At 40.0% G+C, this 13,067-nt stretch overlaps 1 protein-coding gene across 5 annotated transcripts in view; it reads right to left on the bottom strand.

Annotated features, from left to right (window-relative positions):
- The window catches only part of WDFY4 (WDFY family member 4), a 145,843-nt gene that overhangs the window by 130,083 nt on the left and 2,693 nt on the right, over positions 1-13,067 (bottom strand). For 4 of the 5 annotated variants that reach the window (XR_011098173.1, XM_068687824.1, XM_068687825.1 and 1 more), the window contains exons 2-4: positions 11,367-11,534; positions 5,095-5,259; positions 156-417 (exon numbers count right to left, since the gene is read on the bottom strand). Coding sequence is in view for 4 of the 5 variants with exons in the window: in XM_068687824.1 (XP_068543925.1) it covers positions 156-416 (261 nt within the window). In the remaining variant the exon portion in view is untranslated. Of the gene's footprint in view, positions 1-155; positions 418-5,094; positions 5,260-10,440; positions 10,460-11,366; positions 11,535-13,067 lie in introns of those variants that run through there. The other variant, XM_068687822.1, reaches the window with a different exon arrangement.

Genomic DNA, 13,067 nt, shown 5'->3' with positions numbered 1-13,067 from the left:
GGCTTCCAGGGGAATAAAAGTGCCCACCTCATAGCCAAAGAGATCAGGTACTAATCAACTCCACTGGCAGTTAGGGTGACCACTCAACACAGAGCAACAGAAAAATCAAATGCATGGCCGTGGCATCTGCACCAAAGGCAATACAGAGAACAAACCTTTAGGAAGAGAGGAAGAAAGTCCAGCAGTCTTCTCTGTTGCTCCTCTGGGATGAGAAATGGAGCCACCTGCTCATATTCTACAAACTGTCTGCCTAGAGTCTCCCACTGGAGAGTATGACTCTGGGGCAGCTCGTCCTTGCTGTGCACAGGCTGTCCCAGTGCTTCTGCTTTGTCTACATCACCAGGGCTTTGCTCCTGCTGTTCTGCTTTGCCAGGTGAATCCTCCAGCTGCCCCATGTGCTCAGTTGCTTTGTCCATGCTGAAATCAGAAATTAAGTTAAAGATACTGTGTTAGTTACAGCTGTCATCAACCCATACCACCCCATTGTCCTGTCAAACCAAACATTGACAGTCTTAACTATTGGAGTTGGGAAGCTTATAGGCTTGCTGTCACTAATTCTTTTCCACTTCTAATGGCTAAGAGCTCTGCTCCTGGAAAACAGCATTCCTACCTTGCAATCATATGTATGCATGTTTCATAAGAGAGAGCTCTTTGATTTTCTACACAACTCATCTGGGCTTTGGAAGGACAAAATGATAAACCAGGCAGGAAATCTGGATTCCAGCCCCAACTTTAACAGAGTCAGATTTTCTCATTTCTTCTGTTGCCTCAACTATAAAAGAAAAATCATAACTATTACCATCATCAGATTTGCAACAGAAGAGCACTATTCAAGATCCAGGTTATGTATTTCATTAAGTGTGAATGCTAAACTAAGCTGTGTGTCTGACGTATCCCCCACCTTGAGCAAGGATGAAACATCAGCTGGGAATACTGGTTGTTCATTAAGTTTGACCTACAATTGATCCATCTTGTGCTGTAGGTAAAGGAATCCCTCTAATAACCTTATCTCAACCCCAACTCCTCTCATCTATATTCCAGTTCTGTTTTTACCCATAGTCTTTTGGAAGGTCAATGATTCAGCCTTGAACCCACAGCAACTCTACACCTTTGTCAGAGCCTTCTGTGAGCTCACCCCACTACCCAGAGCTGTCACAACCTTTCATGTTTGTGTGAGTGGAAGTTAGGCTTCTCCAGTTTCAACCAAAATCAGCCATATACTGTGTGGTGTCTAGGACACTGACTGCTCAAAATTGAGGGATATGACACAAACTATTACAGTGTGGAGGCAGCGAGGCAGCTGTCAACAAGGAGGAACAGGCTCCATTGCTTTACTTGACAAATTGATCATCTTTTAAGAGCCTAGAAGAATCTTTAACCAATCATTAACACTCTCTCAAAGAAAAACAGCATACACCTTTTCCTAGGAGATAGGTTCTCTATGTATAGTGGCTTTTTGCTTACCACTGTAGATTGTCAATAAAAAATGACAAAAAGCAATGTAATTCAAAAACTGAGTCAGTTCTCCTGCATTGTCCATTTATACACCCCTTGAAATAAAAATGGACTCTTATTAGCCTTGTTTAGAAATTATGAGCCAACAGTGATAGTATATTTGGGATTCTCTTCCTTAGCCATCAATCAGCTACACAGTTTGCTTGCTGCTTGCACCCTACCCACTCCAAGCCAGATAAACCTGTTTCACTTCCACACACATGCAGCAGCTCTGAGCTGCAGAGATGAAGAAGGTGACACTATCTTGTCACTGGGCAGCACACCACCTGCAGCAGGCTGATGGTCCCAGAAGACACCTATGCTTGGATCCAAATGCTGATCCTTCACAGTACAGAGAAGGGTAACTACCATAGCCCATACACCATCCTTCACTAGGAGATGGAGGGTCTACGAGATTTTAATCAGTCTCCAAGGGTATCAATCTGGAGCTTCCAACCTCAAGAACAGTTTGTTTCACTGCTGTTGTTTTCCTTAATTGTCTGTGTCAATACAACACAGTTTTGCGAGCAGAAAAAGTATGACGACTGTGCCGGCACTGAGTAAACAGGAAGACAGTGTTCCTCATGACTGTGTGGGAGAGACATTTGTCATATGGTATCCTTTGCCCTTGTATAGGATTTCAGCCCACTTCAGTCATCACAAAGCTGTACCATGAACTGAAAAAGCCTAGGTGCTGTTCTAGGAGTCAGTGATAGCATAGTTCAGTCACTTTTTCAAGGAGGCTGCTCTCACATCCCCAGTGACACAATCCTCTTTCCTAAGGGAAGTATCTTGCTGTGGAAACTACTGTGCTAAACCTGAAGCAATGCTAAGGAACAAGTTACCCACACTCCTACTGTCTAGATTTACCTTGATCATTTGTATAAACTCAAAATCCATGACAGAGGCAGACATTTTACAGATGGTGAAACTGAGGCACAGAAGTGAAATGCAGTGCCTACAGTGACCATCAGAAGGCCATCAACTGAGCAATCAGTGGAACAGCTTGAACAAAGGCAAAAGTAGTTACCAATTTTCTCTTTCTATTCATAATTTACTTTGCAGGCTTTCTTGCTGATTGCACAGCAAAGACAAGCAGGGCTGGTCACTCAAAACATTTTCAGACTATAAAGCTATGTAATGGCAAAATGAGGGTCACAATTTGCCTCCTTATTTACTCCAACTGTTCAGACTACAAGAGGCACATTAAACTAAACATCAGACCCCTAGTGTTATTCTGTTTTCTTCACTTGCACTTTCTACTTTGCATGTTCTGCCTCCTAATAGCGTTTGCTTGGATCTACAGTTTCATTTGGGCTTCTAAATCCTTTGTGTTTTCTATTCCTCTTGGAGAAAATTGTTCTTCTGGATCCATCAACATATCACAGGATTTGAGACTCACATATCTGTGGTACTAAGAATAACTTAGATATTTTGAAAAGGTCTAATCTGTTGACTCTCTGCTACATCCAACCATTTCTACTGATCCTCATCTTAAATCTTAAGATTGCCTACTTCAGTTTTGGTTATGTTATAAATACCACAATAATAGAAAAAGTGAAGTTTACATACTAATTAGTAACAAAAAAAGACCCAAAAGTGAAAATATATAAAAGAAACATAATGCTATCATTCAGAAAGTGATGTCAGGTAACAGAGAGGAAGTTGAACTTACTCATGTATTTTCCCTTTTGGTCTAAATGAATATTGTATGAAATCACACTACACTGTGGTTATGCCTTTTCAGACTGATAGGATAAAAGGGAAGAAAGGCTTGACCAAAGCTGGTAGAGAGATAATGTTGATATTAAAAGCTTAATGGTTGAACAAGCATGATTTTTGTAAAGACTCATTTTTACTTCAGCATTACTTATATTTACCTTAGGTTTTGTCTCTGCCAGAAATCTAAAGAATAATCCCATAGTGCTACAAAAATCCCAAATTGCACCAAATCAAGAAGTATCCTTAAACATTAAAAAATATTTGTTATCTGAGAAGGGTCTCATACTAGGACAGTTAAGCAAAACACAGTGAGACCTGATACCAAATTTCAGAGTTTGGTCCACTTTTTATAGTAAGTGTCTGAAAATAAATAAATAAAATAAATAAATAATTGGTAATTTAAAACCCTGGACCCTGGTAACCGTCAGAAATGCACAGCTCACAGCGCCCCAAAAATCCACTGGGTGATGACTCTTAATATCACCTTCTCCTTCTTGGCAGCCAAGATATGCCTGTTCATTAAACAGTCATGCCAGTCAAATATTTGAAATGCTTAAAACAAGGATTCCTGTACCCCCCAGGTAAAGTAACATCAGAAGGCTCTCTGATGTTATATGATCCAAGCAGTGGAAGGTATGTCCTTTCTTGTATGAACTGGTTTATCCCACAAATTCTAGTTGACCCTGAATTCAGCCGCAACCTCCTTTTTTGTGGCTCACACTATTCTGTCCTTACAGGCACCAACAACAGTTCCTCAGAAACAGAACACTGTGCCAGACTGTCTATCTACTATTTTACCTCTGTCCCTCAATCTATCATTTTCCTACCCATCACTGCCAGGTCCTTTTAATTGTAATTTTAACTCCTTCCTTGGGAAGGAATTCACTCTTCATAAATTTTGGCCCAGCATTTCATACAATGGGGGCCTAATCTGATTGATGACTTGAACCAAGCACTGTCAAAAAGTAATATACAAAGGGGTTTTAAAATACTTGTCAGCTTAGAGAAAGTTGAAAGCTGTTCAAAGAACAAGTTGTATTTCAGTAGCACACAGTCCTTACTTTTTCAGCAATAGGTATCATTTCAGCTTGTTTCAAGAAGGTATGACACTATTGCTGCCAAAGGAATTTCCTTAATTTATGCTAGAATGTAATTTGCTTAAGCTTATTTTTAGTTTTGAGTATATTAAGTTGTAAAACGCCTTTCTGTGCAGTACAACCTCTCAAAATCATTATTTGGGTCTCAAACACATAACAGCATTTATCTTTACTTCTGTTTGAAGAGCACGTCCATGAAGTTCAAAAGTGGATACAAAACTGACTTAAGCCCTCTCTCATATACCCACTCTTCATTTTTTCTCCTTTAAAAAAAGTAGCTTCTGAATATCTAATTGGAAGTATTTTCTTCTCTGACTTGCATACGCCACTAATGAAGTCAAGAGAAAAGAAGCCCAGATACCAAAAAGATTACTTTTAAGGTATTGTCTTCCTGGCAGTGAAGCAAATGCTCCCCAGCCCAAGAGTAAACAGAATATTCCCGGTTAGTCACAGACAAAATAGTTGTACAAACTCAAAAGAATAAGACCAGGGTAATTATCTCAAAATGGCAGCTCATTGATAAGGACCAACTCTAATGAGTTTCCACTAGCAGCAATAGATAAACCCTATTGTCATTACTAGAATAAAAGATACAAGCAAACAGCTCTGCTCCTTTTTCCTCCTTGTGCTGCTTGTGCTGCATTTCAGGGTGAGCTTTGACTGAAGCTTTTGCTGTTTGAAAATGATCCTACCACAACAAACCAATTGCAGATCATGCTGCAGATCCCTTCAACAGCTAAATCTGTTTCTTCCCCTTTCACAGAAAAATCTCTTGACATACCTGGGCTCCTGTATTCAGCAGCTCCTCCTGCAGTCAACAGCCACATCCAGAGAACTGAGCTTTGTTGCTTCTGTCTTATTACGCATCTTGGTGCATGCAGCAGCTCCCACTCTGCTCTTTAAACTTTCCACTGTGAATCACTTGATTAGCTGCTGCACTTATTTCCTGAAGAAAGCAGAAGTGGAAAAGAGCAAATGAACCACGTGTTCAGGACCCACCAAGCTCCCAAAGCAACACAATTCAGTTGATGCACAAACCTGGCAGGCATTGCATTCCTCTGTCAGGATAAAGAGTAACCAGTTATTCTCCCTCTTCCCCCACCTCCCAATACCATATTCACAATGAAGAGTGTGTCTGTGTTGTGGTGGTGTTAATTTTGTTTCTAAGTTTAAGGTTTTACCAAACCACTACAGGAATACAGCACCACAAAGCTCACACTCTGTGCAACATATGCAAAAAGTACTGTCAACAACTGGAGTCCTTCCTCAAATGCAGTACCCTTAAAATAAATATACTTGAACACTGAGGTAAATATTCAAGCCCTTGACTTCTCTACTAAAATGGCTAAGGCAGCTAATCAAAGACGCAAATGAGCACTGTAAACTGCACTGACAACAAAGAAGTCTTGATTAGCCATGGGGTGGGAAAAAACTACTTCTCAGTTGTCTTTTTGCTTTTTTTGTTCTTCCCAATGACATACCTCAAAGGCTTTATAATTGTTTTTTAAGAGGAGGGGATGTAAACATTTTATACAGAGAAAAAATAAGAATGTTTTAAACTGTTTCTCCCAGAAAATTCTACTGTGACCTTGAGCATTAATGGGATTGTGGCATTACAGAAACCTAAGGGCATTTTCCTCTATATAGTTAAAGTCACCAGTATTCTGTTAGTGTCTACTTCTCTCAAATGCCTGAAAAATTATTCAGGAGGAAGAACAATTTTCTCTTCCAGCTAAACTACAGCAGCACCCAGGCTGCTGGTTCCAATGGTAGAAGCACCAGGTCCTGAAAGGTCTGATTTCATTGTTGGACAGGGTTAGGTTATGACAACAACAGAAAAGTGATTGACTATATAACATGGGGACCTTCATTAATGCAGTGATGTTTCTAGCACACAATAATCCCAGTAGATTGAGAACAATCTCCTTGTGTGACACAAGGTCGCACTTGGAGCCACCTGCACACGGGGGTGTCTCCAGTGAATGTGACATTGGGCTACTGGAAAGCTCAGCTGAGAGCTGCACACACAGGCTTCCAGGCAGCTCTGAGCCCATGCAGAGCACAAGCCCATGCAGCCTGCATTGGCTGTGCCAACGTATCCACTGTTTTCCTGCCTTTAGGCTGTTCACATATTAGCCAATACTGTCCCAGTTGCAATCTAGCCCAAACCAGTGGTGATGAATGACAAGCACAGAGACACTGAAGAGAATATTAATACCATCCAAGAGAGAACACTGTTTTCCCCTTTCTAGTTTAGAAGAAACCTAAATGTTACCACTGCTACTCCATTTCCCTTTTCATTGTCAGTTTACAATTGTGAAATGAGATCATTTGCAGCAGTGCCTCCATGTTGTTTGATCACAGATCTTTATTTCCCAGGAGCCTTCTCCTATCTAGTGGTGCCCCCTCCATGGACACTCTCAGGACACAAGCAGCCACATAGTCATTAGTAGATTTCTATCTCACGCAGCATAGGAATCATCATTTCTTTTTTATTTTGCACTATCTGCTGATGGGGCTGAAAGTGGAGAGTTTCAACACGCCCTCCTGTTCCATCTCTGCTTCACTGGAGCAGAACAGCTATAACCAAATTATCTGTAGTAAAAATAACTCAAGAAATAAAGACAAGCTAATAACTAATGTAGTAGGTCACGGCACCACAACTTCCCTTGTCAGTTTGGACCATTTACATTTATACCCCCTTGCACCATGCCTTCACCCACAAGGAAGAAGAGGAACTACCTTTCTTAAGCCTTCCCTCTGTCCAGTTGATCTGATCCAGAATTAGTACGCTTTGGGAGACTGACAGTTAGATAATAGGGACATTCTTTTTCAAGAAGTTCTGCACTTCACACCCAGCACTGTCAAGAAAGTCACCTAGATAACAGCTTCCCCACACATGTACAAGCACCGAAGTCTGTATAATCCGGGACGGCCTCACAAGACCAAATTCTCTCTGAACATTTCCTGAGCCCATTCAGCATGCCAGAAAGCAGGTCTCTCAGTTCTACAAAAAGGAACAGTCAGCTGTATTAAAACAGATCCCCAAAAAAGTTTTTCTTTACAAAAGGAAATTCTCCCCTGGCTGTCATCTCACTGCTAGCTCCTTCCTATCACATACCTTCGCAGTAACACTAAGCAGCACCGGGCGATCTAAGGCAAAGGTCTGTGGATAACTACCAGACCCACCTGTCTTACAGCACCAAATAACATCCTTTACACCAATTCACATGAAACTTCTCTTCACTCTTCCTGCCTCCAAACACAAGAGGAAAAACCCTGTTCCATGCCTGTGCAGTACAGGCAACATTTTCTGCTTCACATTCACAAATTCTCCTCTCTTCAGTGGCAGAAGATGTCAGTGAGACCACAGAGAAAGGTAACACACAAAAAAAGCAAACCCAGAGACGACCAAAAGCCTGGGAGGCCTTGGGTGGTAGCTGCCATGCAGCAGGAGATGACCGGGGCTGTGGGGAAGGAAGCTGCCCCTCAGGCTTGCCCACTGCAGCACACGGTCGGGCCTGAGGGGACCTGTGGCTGCAGGCCGTGCTACCAGCCCTGGGGAAATCAGCAGGGCCGTGCTACGCAGACAGTAGTTTGCATATTTGTGTGCCTGCACGGGTAGCTGAAGTTCAGGATTAAGGTAAATGGAGCTAATGCTGATGAAGCCATAAAGGTGGTAGCAACGTGTTGCTGCCAGGCAGCTGTCCTCTGCATGTGGCCACCCTGCACCCCTCTGAGCTGAGCACACTTGCTTTGAGTTCAGAGATGCCACTACACCACTAACTACGCTGACACCATGATGATCAGAAGCAGCAACTTGCTGAAGTAATGCTCCAGACTCCTCTCACAAAAGGTGTCCATTTTCTTCCCTAGACATCTAGGGGGTCCATGAGCCACCCTCTGGGCCTCCCAGCACACAGGCTGGATCTTGGCAGCAATAAGATTTGGAGGGGTGGTGTTGTGACATGGATAATATCCACAACATGGATATGAAATATATGAAATTCTGTTGTTTCAAAGGGTTTCACTGGTAATTGGTACAAAATTCCCTCCATCAACAAGAGTCCTTAAATCAAACTGTCATGTTTATATGTTTTTGTTTCAACAAGAATGAACCAAAGTAAATCCAATAGGCTGGGTCTTATACATCAGACTAGAGTAGTGGTTTTCAGTCTTTTTCAAGTTGTGAAATTCTGAAGTAGTTTCCTATGAACCTTTACAGAAAAAGTTCAAGGCTGCTGCTTTTAAAGTCCCCCTTTTCTTAGTTATTTTTTGTGGCTTTTTTAAAAGGAGTCAGGAATGGTCATGAAGGAAATATCAGTGGACTATAAGTCCAGAAATACAAATTGAAACTCTAATATTTTAATCCTGTCCTTAACTATACACCACCAAAATTATTCCAGCTATTCCAGTTAGTAAAACAATAGCAACTTCTAAAGAGAAAAAAAAAAAAAGAAAAAAAAAAAGAAAAAAGAAAAAACCAGCCACATTTAGAAAATATTTTGTAACAAAAAGTTAAAACCTTTTTTTTTTTTTTTTTTTTTTTTTCCCAGAAGAAAAAAGGATCAAATCTGAAAGTTCCTCTGGAAGTTGTTATTTACACTAAATGCCACCTACTGACCAGAAATACATTGTGCATGAAAATTTTTAAGGTGGCTTGGCTAAACACATGATATTCACACTGGAAGGCATGCATATTCATCTACTGAGATTGAGGAAGTTGAAAGCCTAATGGAACGTATAACGGCATACCATTTCCCCCCTTCCTGTACCTCAGCTCAACATTCTACTACATGATACAAAGGAATTCATTGTTTTCAGGAGTATTTGAATTAATAGATCATGATGCAGACATTCTGCAGTAAAACATCTACAAAATATAAAGGTAGACTTGAACACACAGCACTCATCAGAAAACAACACTCTCAGACTCAGTCAAAAGCACAAGATATAATTACATAAACATATTGACCAAGAGCTGCTTTCCAGGAAGATTTACTTATCTCAGTCTGGAGAATCAGCACCAAAACCTCTAGCAAACACCACTTTCTCAAAGTCTTAGAAATATTTTCTTCCTTTTTAATACCTCCATTTGCTCTCAAGCAAGGATTTTTAGCTTGCACAGCCTGCAGTAACTCTTTATTGTCAGAAGAAATAGGGAGCCTGAAGTTTAGGCTAAACCAATTAAACAAAATCCATGCAAAGCATATGTGAAAGCAGATATTTTACATCTCTGATGTATCCCGTACTAACAACCTTTTTTTTTTTTTCTTTTTAGCTCCCAGTTCTATTTATAAATTCCTGCTCCTGACCTTGCTCTCCTGTAAGCTGCACTCCCAGAAGGACTCTGCATATATCCAGGAAGGCAGCTATCCCACAGCAATAACTACTCAGGTACCTTCAAATAACTAATAAGCATGCTTAACAAGCCCTCAGACCCTATTAATGGGCAAACCTGGCTTTTCTACATTCTTCTAGCTCTCTGAACTAGACTCATGTACCTTCTCCACTTCTTACTTAGTGTTAGTATTTGCGGAACACTGCAATTGTACCCAATTGCTAGATTTCAGTGTCATAAAAAATTTTGGGCAGAAACAACGAGGACAAACTGATATAAGCAGTAGGTTTGCTATCTGATATTCCTTTGCTAAAAACAATTCTTGAAACTGAGTAGGTCCTTGGGAACTGTTTTCATCTTTTCCTAGGAAAGGACTGCTTTTATGGTGTTCAGATGATTGTTCTAGGCTAGTAAATAATAGGGGAAAAACAAACAAACAAACAAAAACTCTGTTTAACTTACAGCCAGATAATACATTATTAGTTTCTTTTCTGCTAGGAGCTTAACCTATAAGAATACATAAAATTGCTGCTGCTGCTCAGAAAAAAAAAAAAAATATATATATATATATTAGAACTGAAATTAAACCCTCGTCCTGAACATATCGAAATACTTTGTTAAAGAGAAAAGTTGAACAATAAAAAGCTCATCATTAGCTGCACAATCACTTGTCAGCTTAGTGTATTCAGACCTTGAAAGTACAGCTTACAAATTTGCAGCAGAGGCTGCTACCACATGGAGTAGAGGAGGAACTGGTAAAATCAGTTACCTTGCAGAGAGGCTCACCACAAAAAGGAATTGCATCAGGCTCCTCAGCAGCTGCTTGTTAGATAGGAATCCCTTTTGCTGCACTGCTATCCCAGGGCTGGAGAGCAGTGGCTCAGAGCTGACAATCCATAAAATTATTTCTGGATGTCTGTGTGTTAGGATGCCAGTCCAGACACTGGGTCTTGGGATGCCTCTGCTTGAAGTTATTGCCTCTTTGTGAGCAGATGGATGTGAATGGCAGGGCTCACATGGAGGTCTAAGAAGACTTACTCAGTATTTAGGGTTTTTAAGCTGCACAAAAAGAGACCAGTCTTGAAGTGAAACTTACACCATTGTTTTGTAGCTCACTCACTACAACAAGCTTAGAGGGAAGTGTAGTTGCCTCGTGAAGGAAGCAGAAAGTTCTTTGGTCCACCTCATGAGAATGTGGGATAAACATGCATTCAGAGGGTAATCTACAAGGTTTATGTCTCCATCATGTCAATTACATAGCAACAAACTAGTACCAGAGCCTATGCTCAGAGCAGTGAGAGAGTTACCAGCATCTTTACCAAAAAAAAGTCAGTCCCGTGGCTTGTGTTTCATTCTCCACAGTTGGAGATGTAGCTCAGAGGTGGGATTCATCTGAAGAGCCTTCCTGAATGCACGGATGACAAGCGTATGATTAAATATTTCACATGGTCAGGCCAGGCTCTAGTGGTAAATTTTCTTTCTATTTGAAATCGTTTCCATTGAACTTTTATATTTATTTTATTTCTTAATTGTTGCTTAAGTGAGAAAAGAATAAAGATGAAAAATTCAGCCTGTCTTTCCCCCATACAAGCATGCCTCTAAGAGATATTCAGAGCTCTTCCTTTACCACACAGCTATTCTATCCATGCAGACCACAAATATGAAACTATATCTTGCAGCCTTTTAGCCCCCACCCCAGCTCCAGACATTACCTGTTTGCTGTGTCTCAGAGGTAGGTAGCATCAGCAGCCTGCATTCAGAGCATTTCATGTGTTGGCACCTTCGCCTCCAAGTGTCACCAGGTGGCAGCACAGCAGAAGGGCTCTCGAGGTCTGATGCCACAGAAAGCCTGGAGCTCCCATTGGTTTTCCCCAGTCCGTCTTAAATAAGGAGAGTACATCATAGAACAAAATATTATTACTTTCGTTCCTGTATATACTTTCAGCAATTTGAACTTTTATAGAATTACATTTCGAGCTTCTGGAATAGACACATCTTGGTTGGGCACCCAGCAGAGAAGCCACTTGGAACACAGTGGTCTGTTTTGACCCTCCCATTCTAGGGGCACAGAAGCTGTCAGCATGTAGCAGAGCAAATAAAGGATTATAAACAAAGAATGGAGCTTGGTGTGGGTAGGAAATTGCTTGTAAACTTGGTCAACTTGTTTGGTCAACTTGGCAAATAGTTTCAGAAGAAAAAAAAATCAGGGACGTGTAAAGGAAGATTTTTTTTCCTATTATTATTATTTATTTTTATTTTTTCCCCAATACTTTTGGAGCAAACCTAGTTGACATCGTTTTGAAAAGGCAACTTGCATTTAAACGTTGAACAAAAATGTAAGTAAGGTGATTAAATGTAAGTAAGATGCTGATTAAAGCATCACAAACAAAACAAACAAAAAGAATATCCAGAGACAAATGTCATTTGGGGGGTGTTAAATCATAGTCACATTTTTGGGAGGTTATTTTGTTGTTCTTAAAGAAAAAAATCCTATTCACACAGTTCTGTTTCTATAAATCCAATAATATTTTTTCTTCAGCGTTATTACTTTCCAAGCTGTAAATTCCCTGCAGTAACACTAGCTTAGGAACTGTCTTCATAAGGATTTAGAACCTTTTTTTTTTTTTTTTTTTGGTGCTGCAATATTTCTGATATTCAATTGTGGTATCTCTCTGCAGACTCAGTACACTGCAGCTGCTGAGAGTCTGTAAACATGGACAACCTGCACATGAGATCATATTTAAGAAGGTATTTGTGTAAATACACAGCTGGGTAGGAGTAGTTCAAATAGGCATGTTCCATATATTGATATTGGGGAAGGGAAAGGAAGGATGTAAATGTCATCTTCCAGGAAACAAGAATCATTGAAAAGGTGGTGTTGATTATCAAAATTAAGAGCACTTTTATTAGGATTGTATCTGCTTTAAACTGAATGCTGATTTTATAAGAACATGACTGCTAAATGATTGTTCCCCCATGGAAATGCTGGTATTGTTATTTAAAAAAAAAAAAAACAAACAAAAATGTGTTTCACATTTTTCAGTTACATTTTGATCCAAACGAATTTACAGGAAAAAAAAAATTCAGGTCACAGTTTTGCTTAGTAAGTAAAACTACTTGTTTTAAATCTATTTTATAGTGCATTTTATTTCCATACATCTCTACAAAATTATCATCTGAGTGGTCAATATTATAGTCTCTATTTTACAGGATGGAAAACAGAGACATTAATAACTGAAGTGACATAACCAGGGCCAGGTTGCCACCCAGTGACAGAGCCAAAGAAACTATCTGGCCTCCAAGACCCAAGTCCAGAAGTCATTAGTATTTACAATTCAATTTTAATTTAGTTATTTTCTCTCCTTCTGCTTATTTTTTTTTTTGAAATAGAAAAAAATTGTCAGTGTTAAAAT

This window comes from Anas acuta, chromosome 7 (genome assembly GCF_963932015.1).
Source record: "Anas acuta chromosome 7, bAnaAcu1.1, whole genome shotgun sequence".
NCBI classification, from domain to species: Eukaryota; Metazoa; Chordata; class Aves; order Anseriformes; family Anatidae; genus Anas; species Anas acuta.
The sequence above is the reverse complement of the archived record's forward strand: the minus strand, read 5'-3'. Positions and strand labels throughout refer to the sequence as shown.